Source organism: Pseudophryne corroboree, chromosome 2 (genome assembly GCF_028390025.1).
Source record: "Pseudophryne corroboree isolate aPseCor3 chromosome 2, aPseCor3.hap2, whole genome shotgun sequence".
Lineage (NCBI taxonomy): Eukaryota > Metazoa > Chordata > Amphibia > Anura > Myobatrachidae > Pseudophryne > Pseudophryne corroboree.
Window position 1 is genome coordinate 391182395 of NC_086445.1, and position 17479 is coordinate 391199873.

The following is a 17479-nucleotide window of genomic DNA, read 5'->3' on the forward strand; positions in this document are numbered from 1 at the left end:
ACTGTATATATGTATGAGGACTTAATTGAAAGTCACTTTTGTAGTTATTGTCGCTTATAAGTTATATAGCACTATGGGGGCAATTCAGTTGGGCAAAACCATGTGCACTGCTGGGGGGGCAGATATAACATGTGCAGAGAGAGTTAGATTTGGGTGGGATGTGTTCAAACTGAACTCTAAATTGCAGTGTAAAAATAAAGCAAAAAGACAAATAAATATATATGCTCAGCCACTAAGTGACTGAACACTGAGCTTTGGCCGCTCTATTACAACTGACTCTGTTTTATCAATATAAATGTATTGGCTCAGCTGCTGCTACAAATAGAGAATCACTAAATCCACCAAACAAACAACCAAAGGAAAAATAAATAAATTTATGTAGCGCTGCTGTTCCAATGCAAATACGGACAATTACTTTATTAAAAAAAAAAAAAAAATGTGTTAAAAATACACATATTTATTGCACAGTACAATAAAATACACTCAGCCGGTGTTAACAGACAAACAAGGCAATAAAATAATTATACAAGTATATGCTCCTGCAGAGCCGTATTATCTTAGGTTATTTATTTATTATTTATTTATTAACAGTTTCTTATATAGCGCAGCATATTCCGTTGCGCTTTACAATTAGAACAACAGTAATAGAACAAAACTGGGTAAAAACAGACAGACATAGAGGTAGGAAGGCCCTGCTCACAAGCTTTTTGTAACAAGATAGCAATAATTTATTTATAAATGGCAACAATGAGTCCATGCGCTTACGAACTGTATATCCCACAAAGTCACTTCACTAGAGCCATACACATGATGACACATATACACTGGAAAGGGGACGTGACCTCAATAAAATGGGCGTGATCTTGCTAAAATGGGCGTGGCCTTGTCTGAAAAGACTACCTTACACCCCAGTTTTTGACCTTGCACCGATGATCACGGCGACCACAGGAAAAAAATAAAAAAAAATATATTATGCCATACACCGCAATGCCCTTGATACATTAAATCCCCATTTTACACATTACAGCAGGCAAGAGTCCCCATTTTACACATTACGGCAGGCAAGAGTCCCCATTATACACATTACGGCAGGCAAGTGTCCCCATTTTCCACAATACGGCAGGCAAGTGTCCCCATTTTCCACAATACGACAGGCAAGTGTCCCCATTTTCCACATTACGGCAGACAAGAGTCCCCATTTTCAACAATACGGCATGCAAGAGTCCCCATTTTCCACATTACGGCAGGCAAGAGTCCCCATTTTCAACAATACGGCATGCAAGAGTCCCCAGTTTCCACAATACGGCAGGCAAGAGTCCCCATTTTCCACAATATGGCAGGCAAGTGTCCCCATTTTCCACAATACGGCATGCAAGAGTCCCCATTTTCCACGATACGGCAGGCAAGTGTCCCCATTTTCCACAATACGGCAGGCAAGTGTCCCCATTTTCCACAGCACGGCAGGCAAGAGTCCCCATTTTGCACATTACGGCAGGCAAGAGTCCCAATTTTACACATTACGGCAGGCAAGAGTCCCCATTTTACACAATACGGCAGGCAAGTGTCCCCATTTTACACAATACGGCAGGCAAGAGTCCCCATTTTACACATGATGGCAGGCAAGAGTCCCCATTTTACACATGATGGCAGGCAAGAGTCCCCATTTTACACATGATGGCAGGCAAGGGTCCCCATTTTACACATGATGGCAGGCAAGAGTCCCCATTTTACACATGATGGCAGGCAAGAGTCCCTATTTTACACATTCCAGCAGGTGGCAGAGGAGGGGGGTAGAGAGAGAGACTGACTTACATTTGAAGCAGTTCTTCCCGCTCTTCGGCCGCCTCTCCCTCGTCTTCGTCACGCCGGCCCTTCCTGTAGCTGCTTGGTTCACCCCTCCTCCCGAGTACCCAGCTCGGGGGGCGGAGTTTCGTGGAATGACGCGATTGCATGGTGATGTCACGACGCACCCGCGTCATTCCGCGAAACTCCGCCCCCCGTGCTGGGTATTCGGGAGGAGGGAGGAGGGGTAATCAAAGAGCATTAGAAGTGCCGCGACGGGCGCCCCATACGGTTGCACGGCTCGCCCGCCGCAAGAAATGGCACTGATCATGTATATGGCTCTAATGAAGTGACTTGCCTTGTTTGTCTATTAACATCGGCCGAGTGTATTGTATTGTAGTGTGCAATAAATATGTGTATTTTTAACACAATTTTTTTTTATAAAGTAATTGTCCGTATTTGCATTGGAACAGCAGCGCTACATAAATCTAAAAATAAAGCAGCCAGGATTTACTCTCACAGAAACAAAATAACTCACCCAAATCTACCTCTCTCTGCAAATGTTATATCTGGCACACCTGCAGTACACATGGGGGGTTATTCCGAGTTGATCGCTCGCTAGCAACTTTTTGCTGTGCTGCGATTAGATAGTCGCCGCCTATGGGGGAGTGTATTTTCGCTTTGCAAGTGTGCAAACGCTTTTGCAGCCGACGGCACAAAAAAGTTTTTTGCAGTTTCTGAGTAGCTCTGGACTTACTCAGCCACTGCGATCACTTCAGCCTGTCCGGTTCTGGAATTGACGTCAGACACCCACCCTGCAAATGCTTGGACACACCTGCATTTTTCCAAACACTCCCAGAAAACCGTCAGTTGACACCCATAAATGCCCTCTTTCTGTTAATCACCTTGCGATCGGCTGTGCGAATGAATTCTTCGTTAAATCCATCGCCCAGCACGATCCTCTTTGTACCAGTATGACGCGCCTGCGCATTGCAGTGCATACGCATGCGCGGTTTTGCCAAGATTTAACCTGATCGCAGCGCTGCAAAAAGTAGCTAGCGAACAACTTGGAATGACACGCATGGTTTTGCCCAACTGCTAACAAATTTGCTGCTACGATCAGGACTGAATTAACCCCTATGTCACTTTGATTGTATATGTCTTGTATCTTTTGTCTCTTTTTCCTTTTTATCACATTTTCTTGGAGTACATACAGGAGTACTTAAAGGCTACCCCTTTATTATAGGGGATTACAGAAGATCATAGGGAATTCATGTTTTATATCACTGAATTTATTTTACTTTGTTGTTGGATTTTAAAAGGCTTGAGGGCTTCATCTGAAAAACAGATAGATAGATAGATAGATAGATAGATAGATAGATAGATAGATAGATAGATAGATAGATAGATAGATACACACACACACATGCATATCTCCCAACTGTCCCGATTTTTGCGGGACAGTCCCGTTTTTTGGGGACTGTCCCGCTGTCCCACCCGCGGGCCGCAGTGTCCCGCGGTGGGAGTGGGGGGGCAGTTGGGAGACTCCTGCACTCACTGCTCTGCTAAGCAGAGCAGCGGTGAACAGACGCTGTGCGCATGCGCACAGCATCTATTCAGTGGAGACAGGAGGAGAGAAGGCATGCCAGCAGCTCACGGAGCGCTGGGGATGCCCCCTCAGTGACAAAAATGGGGGCGTGGCTTGTGTTCGCGGGTCCTCCCAGGAAGCCACACACCCTTTTCATAGGCCCCTCTCCCTTTTCGGGAGCGTCTGGCTTCGCCGCACATGTGTCCCTCTTTGACAAAGCAGAAAGTTCGGAGGTATGCACATGTGTATATACAGTATGTGACGTGTATATACAGTATGTGACATAAATATGTGTAAATATACCTTTATGTTCAGAGCATAGTATTGTCACTTTTGTCACATGATTAATTTTCTTTAAAAGTTTGTATAAATGTCCATATAAGTAAAGCGTAACAGAATATGCCAGTTTCTGGTGCTATACAAGTAAATATAAATATAAAGCAGGATTCACTAGACCAAGCAACTAGCGTTAAAATGTAAACATTTATTTTCTAAGCAATAAAGTACTTCTGTGGAATCATAATTTTATATAGTCATAGAACTCATCAGTTGCATCTATTATTCTTGTATTCTACAGCAGTACATTTGCAGGTGTACCTTATAACATACCCTTAAGTTTGCATTTATAACCAAACTTCATTTGATTAAAAACCAGATAATAATTGGGGAGTAAGTTCATACTAAGAGCCCAGAGACGATATAGCACAGCGCATCCCAGCAGGCACCCAGACACATTCTCTCCAGGGGTGCCGAAACGAGGGAGGGTACTAATTACCTGGGCCCAGGCTTGTTAGAAGGATAATTTACTAAAATGATCCAATATCACATATCTGTGAGTGGCAAAAGTATGTGAACATGCAGAAATGTGCTTGTTTGGAGTGTGATGACTTGCGGATACTCAAACTCTGGTGCAGGTTACATTCTGATGCTGCTGGCTGCCTGTGAATCGCCAAATGCATCAAAGACTTCCACAACTGTGCAAATATATGTATGTGTGTATAAATCTATCTATCTATCTATCTATCTATCTATCTATCTATCTATCTATCTATCTATCTATCTATTGTATACACACAGTATATAAATGGTTTTGGTAAGATATCATGGCACTCAGCATGCCATCAGTAAGAATCCCTGCGGTGGATTCCTGACTACCAACATTCTGATGGATTTTGGTAAGTATTATAACCCTATCTGTAACCCAGTGACGTGCGATGAGGTCAGAGGCTGGGGAGGAACAAATGGTGGGGGCTCTCAGAGCCAGGAGCCTGTCTCACCCCCTACACAATTTAACTGTTATGTCCCTGCACTACATCCATGCAAACACAGGGAGAACATACAGTAATACCCAGGTCACAGCCATCACCATAGTGTGAGTAAACTGGTGTGGTGAGGTGCCCCCCATTGCCCCCTCATCTGCAGAAACACAGCTGGCCTGGTGCAGCTGGTTACACAGGGTTATACAATCATCAGTGATATTGTCAGCAGCACCTGGGGAGGGAGAGCACTCACCACAGATGCCACATACACACAGAGTCCTGTCCCCACACTCACTACAGATTATACACACACACACACACACACACACACACACACACACACACACACACACACACTCCTGTCCCCCTGTCCCCACACTCACTACAGATTACACACACACAGTCATGTCCCAACACCCACTACAAATGTTACACACACACACACACACCTGTCCCCACACTCACTACAGATTACACACACACAGTCCTGTCCCCACAATCACTACAGATTACACACACACGCACACACACACACACACACACACACACACAGTCCTGTCCCCACACTCACTACAGATTACACACACACACACACACACACACACACACACACACAGTCCTGTCCCCACACTCACTACAGATTACACACACACACAGTCCTGTCCCCAGACTCACTACAGATTACACACACACACACACACACACACACACACACACACACACACACACACACACACACAGTCCTGTCCCCACACTCACTACAGATTACACACACAGACACACACACACACACACACACACACACAGTCCTGTCCCCACACTCACTACAAATGTTACACACACACACACACACACACACACACACGAGTCCAGGTACTGGCAGCTACTCACCCCAGTCACTGTGCACGGGTGGCTGCTGCTGGCACTGCGGGTCCCCACTTCCCTCCTCCCCTGCCAAGCAGCTCAGCTCCGGTGTCTGCCTTTCTTTACATCCTGGATTGGTCACATGACCAATCCGAGCTGTCAATTAGAGCCTAAGCATGCCCCCACTGTGAGGTATGCTCACATTTCTCTGTTCTATGACGTCTGATTGGCCGCTGTTTAGCCCCGCCCATCTGTAGAGGCAGCGTCCGACAGTGCGAGAGATGAGGCTGAGCTGCTGCTGCCTCATCTCTATCTCTCCCTGCAATTGAAGGAGCCCTGCAACTCTGGTACATTTTATCTGTAAAGATAGTTGCATTAATACAAAGAAGATGCTGTCTGTTATAAATATTTTCTTTGTGTTCAGTCATTTTTATAATGAGAACTCTGAGTATGATAGGGAGCATGACAGGTGAGGCTCTGCCTCCCCTGCCTCACCTGACTGAACGTCCCTGTTGTAACCCTAACTCACTGAGGCGAACCAGGAAGCATTACCAAGTGAAAACTCCCCCCTCCGACAATCACTGCTAGAGCCCACAGCACTGTGTCTCTCCTCCCGTGCCATCTCCAGTGGGCATGCGTGAGATCTTGCTAGCATCATGTGATTTCCTGTGCGCAGTCCGAAAGCCAGCAGCTGCCGCAGCTAGGTTCCTGCCGTGGTGATGAGACAATGACACTGCAGCTGTCAAAATCAATAGCTGAAGTTGTGACATACATTTATACATTGCTAGTGCACATATCTTGCGCTGATATCACTTCTCCCCCATAATGCCGTTTAGTACATCTACCCCATGGTTGGATGCCATCAAAGCTGGATGGGGGAAGATGTATCAAACCTTCTAAAGAGGACAAGTGGGGAAGTTGCCCATATCTATCAATCAATCAATCAATCAATCAATCAATAAATCATATAAAATGATATCCAGAACTAATTGGTGGCTGAGGGCTACTTCACCTTTAGAAGGTTTGATACATCTCCCCTTTAATCCTTTAACAGTGCATATAGGTACATTTTGTGCTATGTACAGTATTTCCCACCATTTTCACTGTCATTGCTATGATTTTTATACCTGCGATGTAACAATATGGTCAGTTTCATTTTTGTTGTTTGATAATGTTTTGGGTTTGGAATTGCTGTCTCTAGTTGTCTCTATTCAGCTTCAGTATTTTGTCAGCCTGATTTCATTTCAGATACTGTATATAGCTCCATTCCTTGTATTTCTACAGTATAATGCATTTCAATCATGCACTTCCAGTTTTAACTATTTCAAAAGTCATTTTTATTTTTATTTTCTGCTTCGGCATCTTCTCATTCATTCATATTGGCTGTCATTTATTTACAGACATGTAGAATTTACTTCCAACAATATATATACAGTATATTAAATATTTTTCAGAATTTTCCCTTTAATGTTCATTTTTTTTTATTTAAGTTTACCTTTGTCTAGCCTAAAAGCCTAAAACCTTCTGTGAGCTGGTCATACTTCGCTCTTTAAAATCAGATTTTTGCAGCACCCTTCCAAAACATTTGATTGAAACGCAAGGCAAAGTTGTGACCTGAACTATTATTATTAACTTCTATGGCACCACTGGCGGAAGGGGGGAGGGAGAATAGAGTTGTTTTTCCCTGCAGCCGCCAATAGATAGCGTCCGATGGAGCAAGTCAAGTATGAATTAATTATTTTTTCCTACAACTGATTCCTTTTCCTATGCAACCAAGCATCTGACTTTCCTTTCTCATTGCTTTGTTATATTGCTTCCCTGCCTTTAAGTCACTTGAAATAGTGACTCCTATATCACTTTCCTCCTTAGTAGTTTCAATTATAGTACCCTTAATAATATATTTAGCCTTTGGATTATTGAGACCCATGTGCATGATTTTGCAATTTTTTGTGTTAAACTGTAGTTGCCATGTTCTTGACCATTCCTCTAGTCTATTTAGATCATAAGCTTGCGAGCAGGGCCTTCCTACCTCTGTCTGTCTGTCTGTCTTTGCCCAGTTTTGTTCTATAATTGTTGTTCTAATTGTAAAGCGCAACGGAATATGCTGCGCTATATAAGAAACTGCTAATAAATAAATCAGTCATTTGTTTTACCTCTTCTGGTGTGCCAACCCTGTTGCATATCTTTGTGACATCTTCAAAAAGACATACTTTCCCCTTAATACAGCTTGCAATGTCACCAACAAAGATATTTAAGAGCACTGATCCAAGTTTAGATCCCTGGGGTACTCCACTGGTAATATATCGCTTCTTAGAATGCACTCCATTTACTACAACTGCCTGTTTCCAACCAGGTTCTTATCCATTCAACTGTTTCATAATCCAATCCCATGCTTGTGAGTTTATTTAGCAGTCTGTGATGTTGGTCCATGTCATATGCCTTACTAAAGTCTAGATATGCTACATCTTTGCGTCCCCCCACCTTGAACTATGATTTTAGTTACAGAGTTAAAAAAAAAGTCAATAAGCTCTATTTGGCATGATCTTCCCTCAGTAAATCCATGCTGTTTTGGATCCTGCAAGATGTTAGAGTTAAGATATTCTACAACTATTTATTTTAATAGTGTTTCCATTACTTTCCCTACTACTGATGTAAGGTGTACAGGTCTGTAGTTACTTGCTTCTTCCTTTCTTACACTTTTGTGCAGTGGGACTACTGTACGTTCACTCTTTTCCAGTCCTCTGAGATTGCTCCTTTAGCTAGTGACTGGTTAAGTAACTCTAATAATGGTGCTGCCAGCTCATCTTTAAGCTCTTTTAGTATCCATGGATGTATCCAATCTGCCTCCACTGATTTATCCACTTTCACTTTAGAGAGTTCTGTTAGGACCTTCTCCTCTGTAAATGTACTTTTATCTACCTTATTACCTCAACTTTGGCCCCTTACCCTCTCATTCTGTAGTGAATACTGAGCAAAATAATTATTTATATGATCTGCTATTGCCTTGTCTCCACTCAACTAAACTTTCACTACTGTACCTGTCTTAAGTATTATTATTCCTCCATTTGATTTTCTCCTTTCACTTACATACTTAAAAAAAAGTTTTGCCCCCTTTATCTACTGACTGGGCCATTTTCTCATCTGCTTCTGCCTTTGCACTCCTGATCACCTTAGCCTCCTTCTGTCTGTTATATCCTAGATTCTCAAACTCAGTCCTCAGGACCCCAAACAGTTCATGTTTTCCAGTTCTCCTTACAGAATCACATCTTTTAAAATGTATCGGTTAGTAATCAATACACAGATGCACCTGCTAGGTGACCTGGAAAACATGAACCATTTGGTGTCCTGAGGACCGAATTTGAGAACCACTGTGTACCAAGTCTACCACAGCTAACTTTCCAGTTGAAAAATGTTGTGAAAGGTTTTGCATGACCACTAGTTTCATTTCAGCGCTCCTGTAACATCATACATCTAGTTCACACTACATTGCTTCACATGGTACATTGGCCCTCATTCCGAGTTGATCGGTCGCAAGGCGAATTTAGCAGAGTTACACACGCTAAGCCTACGCCTACTGGGAGTGTATCTTAGCTTCTTAAAATTGCGACCGATGTATTCGCAATATTGCGATTACAAACTACTTTGCAGTTTCTGAGTAACTTCAACCTTACTCTGCCTGTGCGATCAGTTCAGTGTTTGTCGTTCCTGGTTTGACGTCACAAACACACCCAGCGTTCGCCCAACCACTCCCCCGTTTCTCCGGCCACTCCTGCGTTTTTTCCGGAAACGGTAGCGTTTTCATCCACACGCCCATAAAACGCCGTGTTTCCGCCCAGTAACACCCATTTCCTGTCAATCACATTACGATCGCCGGAGCGAAGAAAAAGCCGTGAGTAAAAATACTATCTTCATAGCAAAGATACTTGGCGCAGTCGCAGTGCGAATATTGCGCATGCGCACTAAGCGGAATTTCACTGCGATGCGATGAAAAATACCGAGCGAACGACTCGGAATGAGGGCCATTATTTCATTGCTAATTTATAATCTTTTATTTCAATAAATTAGGTAATTTGCTAATGCTTAAATTGATATTCCAAAACAAACTACCAATTGTTAACGTTGTAGTAAGTAAACATGCAATGTATTTACTCTCTATATGTCAAGCGTGCTTTAATTGTTTGGAAAATAAAATCCAATTACTAAGCATTTAGAGGAAAAAAAAGTCATTTTCTTTTGTTCCAATCCTGGCTGTAAGTACAATGAAGCAATTTACTTTAAAATGCTTATGAAGTAAACTAGCTACAATGTTCATTTGTATTTGAAGGTGTTTTCCCAACCTTTGTGTATTGAAAATTAATTACTTTTGCAGCACACAGGGGAAAGGGGGAAACACTATAGTTTTTCAATATGTACTCTATAATTTCACTCATTGCCATAAATGTAAAAATAGAATAAATCTGTACATTTAAACCAGAACTTAATGTTTTTTTTCAATGATTTAAAAATTAATTATTCAAAACCTCCTTGCAACATTCACCTGCAAAATATCTCTACTGTAATGCTACAGTTAGCATCAAGGAAGGGATATTTTCTACAGATTTTTCTTTTTTTTTTTTTTGTTCTTTTTTTTTAAAGGATCCGGATAATGCCATAGGATAACGCTTTTTATATACCTGTAAGTGGTTTATTTTAACCACAAAATGACTAAAGTTATGTGCTACTTCATAAACAGCAGTTTTTTATGCTGGAACATACTGTATGTTGGAATAACATTTATAGGTAATTTGTAACTGCACAGTATCTATGTGAAGCAATGCTCTGGGTTTATGTCCAGTCCCCCAGGATCTGTCCTATAATAGATCACTTGTAATAGGAATAGATCACTTACCAGGAATCTATTAATACAGAGTTACAAGAAAGAAATTGATCCAATCACCCAAAATGTCTGAAAACCAACAGGAGTTTGCAAATGTCAAATTATGTCACCAGTCTTTCATCCTGAAATTATGCAAATATGAGCAAACATTTCATCAGGGTGTAGTGAGAGGAAAGTGTGATTGAAAATGAGCGTAAGGTGCATACACACTAGGCGTTTTTGCCCAGCGTGTATGCACAGCGATGATCGCTGACATCGCTGGGCTGAAAAGCGCTCAGTGCATACACACTGAACGCTTTTCCCCCCTGCCCAGCAATGTCAGCGGGAGTGAGCGGCTTTCCATAGCAGGACGCTATGGAAAGCCGCTGACCCCGCCGTTCATCTTCTGGTAATACTAGTAGATGAATGGCGGCTGCCAGCGATGAAGCGGGAGCGCGCTTCAGCGCTCACCGTTCATCGTTTGCCCATACACACTGGGCAGCTTTGAGCTGAAAGCATCTCAAAACACCAAAATTGAGCTGCTTTCAGCTCAAAATCGCCCAGTGTGTATGGGCCTTTACTTGATTTATACTTTATTAATGTAGATTAATTTGAAATTAGATTTCACTTTCAGTAATTTGCCATGAAAATTATTTTCTTTTCTTAGGGTGCCATTTTTAAAAACAATGCAGGCTAGGGGGTAAATTTACTAAGATGGGAGGTCTATTTAAGATGGGATGTTGCCCATAGCAACCAATCAGATTCTACTTCTCATTTATCTAGCACCTTCTAGAAGATAATACCTGGAATCTGATTGGTTGCTATGGGCAACATCCCATCTTAAATAGAACTCCCATCTTAGTAAATTTACCCCTAGATTTCTATTTCTAATTAATGAGGGTATTCCAAAATGTTGTTTTTAGCAAAATGGATTAAACGCTGCACTGTACCTCTGTCATTCAAAGGCTTTATACAACCCCCATGATTCACTATTGAATTGTGCCTCAGGTACATTCTTACAGAGACAGTGGCATGTAAGATGGCAGAAGGGTTTTTGGGGATGGCTTAAGATGGCAGATCACCCCTGTTCATAATTTCATTTCTTGGGTTTAGTTGTCTTTGAAGTTCTCCTTTAATGTCTCCATCTTTTAATATTTTATGATATTCCTTTTATAACATCTCTTTTTTATTATTATTATTATTATTATTATTATTATTATTATTATTATTATTAGTATTATTATTACATTATTATTATTATTATTACATATTATTGCATTATTAGTTAACTTATTACCTTAAAAATAAAATAAAAGAAACAACACTCCTTTCCACACACCACATGTTTTCTCATGTGGGTGACAGATATATTTTGCGATTGCAGTGAAAATGAAACAGATTGATATTTACCCTGGAACAGATTGTTTTAGAATTTCCAATTTCTGTGGGTGAATGTCATGGCCAAGTGTAGAGGGATGTGAATATTTCACCACATTGCTGTAAAGTGAAAAATTAAGGTGGCGATTGATCAAAGCTTGGAGAGAGATTAAGTACCAACCAGTCAGCTCTTAAATGTCATTTTTCAAACGCAGGGGTCTATTCATGTAAATGTGTATTAACTTTTCACTATATCGCATCACTTCATAGAAATTCATTTATACTGTACTTACCTTTCTTGCGATGCAATCCTAAAATCAGGGCTCCAGCGGTCCATTCTTCTCCTGCAGTCCTCCGAATAATGTGAAGTTGGAAAGCAAGTCACATGTGAAGTTGAATACTTCCCTGCTTTCTGTCCATCATCTGCTCCGCCCCCTCCTTTCCTAGGCCATCAGCCATTGCAGCAATAATGATTACATTCTAAAATATATATGTAATGATTATATATACTGTATGTATGTATGTATGTATGTGTATATATATATATATATATATATATATATAGTAATCTATTTTTTATATAAACATATATGATGCATTAAAGTTATTTATAGCCTGCAATTATTATTTGGGAGAAGCTAAGGACAAAACCCTATTAATCTGTGACCAGCAGGTCACTACATAGCTGCTGCAATGGTCTATGAAAGGGGGCGGAGCTTGAGCGGATGATGGACAGGTAGAAAGTATTCAACTTGCCAGCTCTCTTCTATTTGATGTACATACCTCTATTATGACATCCTGCATGGGGTAGCAACAGAGCGAGGGCACTGCTGGAGAAGTCAGGAAATTCTCAATGGTAACCCCCTTGCTAATTAGAGCGGAGCAATGAAAATTCCTGTTTTCAGTTAAACAGGGCTTTTCACTACTTAATGGGCGGTATTCAATTCTTTTCACACCCTTCCACACCCGTTCTGTTGCTGCTGATGGGCGTATTACAACAATTTTAGCTCACTACCCCTGGGGTAGCGAGGGCACCCAACCCTTTGTGCAGCTAAACCTGATTACTGTGGGCGCGATATGCACGATAACGGAGATCACTTTAGAAAGGAGATTGGGTGTGATATATCATTTGAATACCGCCCTATGAATATACCCCACAACCTGTAACATGGCAGGTAGATATGCATAAATGAATTGTTACTTAATTCACTATTTATTGTATTAGTGCAATGCAATATGCAGCTTTGTTAAGTAGCAATTCCGGTGAAGTGCTGTGAAATCTAGGGTTCTGGCGATCCTGTCTTCAGCTGCGGTCCTGTCTGATAAGTGAGGATTCGAAGACAGGTTGTTTCTGTGCATGTGCCGAGGTCTGTTGGATGATGAGCAGACGGCGGGAAGTAAGGAACTTCCCTGTCCTTTTTTACATTGTAGTACAGATTATGCTATCCTGAGTTGGTGAATCTGTACACAGCAGTGGAACAGAAAGCAGAGCTCTCCGTTCTTTTATGAATCGCACTCACCATACAAAAGTATGATGATGCGATGCAAACATGAGTGGGGGAGCAAAACAGTGCTTTTTCACTGATCTATGAATAGACCCCCATCTTTCTCAACTTCATCTCTCTCCAAGCTTTGATAAATGTTCCCCAAAGTGCATAATTAAAGGTGACTCATTGAACAGTAGCAGGAGGAAATTGGAGTTCGTTGCCCTGAAGAGCCTGTGCTTGAATTGTTATATAGGCACATACAGCTCCGTAGTAGAGAATCCTTAGGAAATTGTGCCTGCACAGTAGTGAACATACATATCTGCGTATCTCCGTGCAATTCTGTGACTAACACATCTAGGCCGCTTTCCTCCATATGTATGTGAAATGAGTGTTTCTGGGTGGATGCATAGAGAACCATCTTATGTGAGTGTCATGGGATTGTAAGGGGTATGTGAGTGAGTTGCGCATGTGTCAAGAGACGATAAATAGGTAGTTCTAAGAGGCAATACTAATGATGACAGCTGTGGAAGGAAAAACAGTGCAATGCATACATCTAAAGATGTTCGTATAGTCACATTAGCATTCCATAAACAAAAATATCTGCATTCCAAATACAGTCGCACACATAGCTGTGTGCAAGTCAGAATCAGGCCCTCTATGTGCAGCTATGAAATGTTGGGAGATTTCGATTGATGTCTAGAAACGTATTTCCGGAATAATCTGTATGGAGCTTTAATATGTCATTTGCTGAATAGTGTCTATTCTCTTTGCAGGATTATACTTTGACGATGTATTTTCAGCAATACTGGAGGGACAAGAGGTTAGCCTATACCGGAATTCCTCTCAACCTTACTCTTGACAACCGAGTGGCAGATCAACTATGGGTTCCTGACACTTATTTTCTAAATGACAAAAAGTCTTTTGTACATGGTGTTACAGTGAAAAACCGTATGATTCGCCTTCATCCAGATGGGACAGTTTTATATGGTCTAAGGTATTTATCTTAGTGAGAGATGTTATATGATCATAAATGTTGATTTGTTTATGGAATATTATATTGAATTGTATTGTGCACATGAAAATAGATGCTGTAACCAGTGCTATTTTTCTTTTGTTAAGGAACTATGGGTCTGGAGGTAGAGCTCTTAAAAAAAGAGATAGATAGATAGATAGATAGATAGATAGATAGATAGATAGATAGATAGATAGATAGATAGATAGATGGTTTTTAGAAAAGAATGCACTCAAAATGGACTTTAAAATAAAACTTATCTTATAGAAAATACATTTTGGACAAGGAGAGGCTCAGGAACCCAGTTCTTGATTATGTGACAATTAATGAGAGGTTCAGGAACTGAGTTCCTGCTGGTTCTTGCTAAAAGCACTGGCTGTAACCATTAGCAAGGAACTTGAGATCTTTTTGGGGCTAATTGAAACCAGATGTACAGAATGCAACCAACATTTTTGTGCTCATGTAAACAATCTAATGTGAACCCAGATGTGTCTAAAGAAGTCCATAACAATCAATTCAACAGTATGTATCAAACAACAACTAGAAATATTGATGTTGGTAAGGAATTGTTAACACAAGATTATTGACATCCAGAAAAAATATATTTGTAGGTCTAGTCACTTAACATATATTATTCTGGCAATGTTGGAAGATGCCTATTTGATCATGATTATAAAGTCCTTAATGGCAAGGGAGGAACATCAGAAGCTCAAATGTTGAATCAATTTAAGAGCTAAATGTAATGTTACTGTAGCTAACCTTAATTTGCCTGCTATTTCACAACATGTAACTCCTGATACCACGGCCATACTATCCTGAACGCGCTCGGAAGCTAAGCAGGTGATGCCTGGCCAGTACTTGGATGGGAGACCACCTGGGAATACTAGGTGCTTTGGGCAATTTTTCCAGGAGACTATCACCTAATATTCATTTCTTTGGAATCTAATCTAGAAAAGAGAATATCCCAAGTGTCCTGTGATTATTTGGATATCCTTTTGATTCACACATAAGGAATCCTGAACACACGTTTTTGATATTTTCACCTTCACCCCATTTTGAACCTCATTTGTTAAAAAGGTCAATCAAGATTTTTATGATTAATTATGTTGTTCATCATTAAGATTAATATTTTATCCATGAACTAACGCCATTAAGATTAATATTTTATCCATGAACTAAATAAAGGTTAAGTTTTATATCAAATTCATACTTGGCACAAAATGATCTATATTTACAAATGAGTGCTCCCAGAAAAAAAGTATTTTTGTCTTTTTCTCTTCTTTCAACTGTAGTTAATCTGCAAAACTACTGGGAGCACCGCCAATCAAGCACTGTTGTATATTTATGCTTAACAGTCTCTACATTGGTTCTACATATCTATCTATAGTTACATTATACTACTTTCAGGCTGGTGCGGACCCACAATTTTGTTTGCATAAAAGATAGCACTGGCTGTAACCATTAGCAAGGAACTTGAGATCTTTTGGGGGCTAATTGAAACCAGATGTACAGTATGCAACCAACATTTTTGTGCGCTTGTAAAAAATCTAATGTGAACCCAGATGTGTCTAGAGTAGTCAATCAATTCAACAGTATGTATCAAACAACAACTAGAAATATTGATGTCGGTAAGGAAGTGTTAACAAAAGATTATTGACATCCAGAAAAAATATATTTGTAGGTCTAGTCACTTAACATATATTATTCTGGCAATGTTGGAAGATGCCTATTTGATCATGATTATGAAGTCCTTAATAGCAAGGGAGGAACATCACATGCTCAAATGTTGAATCAATTTAAGAGCTAAATGTAATGCTACTGTAGCTAACCTTAATTTGCTTGTAATGAAATTTCTATTTTACAACATGTAACTCCTGATACTTTAGTCATTATGCCAGGTATTCAATCAGAATGTGAAACTTCAACTGTAATTGAGAACGTCCCAAAGTCTCCAAATAGTCTTGTGCGTTTAGCTTTCATAACTGTTATCCTGAAATTCTTTTTATTTATCAAATAATCAAAGGTATTCCTATAGTGAAGATATTTGTTTCTAATTGTTTTGTTGCACGCTTGCTACATTGTGCGTTTTATCTAGGAAGCGAGGAGCGTGGTGCATGTGTGCAGACTACTTTGTAGTTCCGTGATGGCGGATGTTGAAAGCTTACAGTATTATGCTGAGATACACAATTTAGAGCTGTCATTTTTATTTTACGTGTAGAAGTAAAAATTTACACACTTGCTATTCCATCACTTCCTGAATAGTCAATGTGTATTTATTTAAAACTCCTGTACATACATAGCACCTGTTTTACACTTTTTTTTAGTGAAACCAAGTAAGTAATTATACTAATTTATATGACAGACTAACTACAGATGTTAATTGTATTTTTGCTGCAGAGTAAGAGCGAACTGCCCTGTATAAGTTGTAAACGAGAAGGAGGATTGGAGGTTGATCAATGTTGGGGCTATTGAGAACTGTGCAGTGCTTCTGCCAGTGCCGTCACAGGGTGGCAGTGCACCCTGTGCCAGTGGGTCAGCCAGCTGCTGGAAGTATTGTACTGGGTGGCTGTACAGGCTGCAGGCTGCATGCCCATAGTGTCCAAAGGCAGTATTAAAAGTCACATATGTGGCCGGTCATGTGACCGATGCAATCAAGTCCCTTCACTGGTTAGGACCTTTGTGGTCTGTTGTATATAATCTGTCCCCTGCAGGAGCCATTTTGTTGGATAATGCCTGTCATGTTTTAAGGCATCCTTGGTCTGGGTGGTCTTCTGGTTGCCGAATGTCGGGATCCCGGCGCACAGTATACCGGCGCCAGAATCCCGACACCCGGCATATCGACACAGATTCTCCCTCGTGGGGTCCACGACCCCCCTGGAAGGAGAATAAATAGTGTGGCGCGCGTAGCGCTCCACCGTGCCCGCAGCGAGCCCGCAAGGGGCTCATTTGCGCTCGCCACGCTGTCGGTATGCCGGCAGTCGGGCTCCCGGCGCCGGTATGCTGGTCGCCGGGAACCCGGCCGCCAGCATACCATACTACACCCCTTGGTCTTGTGGTGTGTGTGTGCATGTACATCAAATCTGGCTTGTTGGTACTTAAAATACTGATGTTGTAAAAATAAGGTAACCAGGTGTTAATCAGCTTTTGGCTTTATTTAAAAAAAATAGTCTAAGCATATACATTTTTATATGTTTGTGTGATTAGTTTAATAATGTTTTGTAGGGCAGGGGTAGAGATAGGATCTGGAGCAAAGGA

The 17479-nt window shown here is 40.9% G+C and overlaps 1 protein-coding gene across 1 annotated transcript in view; it reads left to right on the top strand.

Annotated features, from left to right (window-relative positions):
• GABRB3 (gamma-aminobutyric acid type A receptor subunit beta3) overlaps positions 1 to 17479 on the top strand; it is a 283823-nt gene that overhangs the window by 195844 nt on the left and 70500 nt on the right. The window contains exon 4 of the mRNA XM_063953308.1: positions 13986 to 14206. Within this exon, the coding sequence (XP_063809378.1) occupies positions 13986 to 14206 (221 nt within the window). The remainder of the gene's footprint in view (positions 1 to 13985; positions 14207 to 17479) is intronic.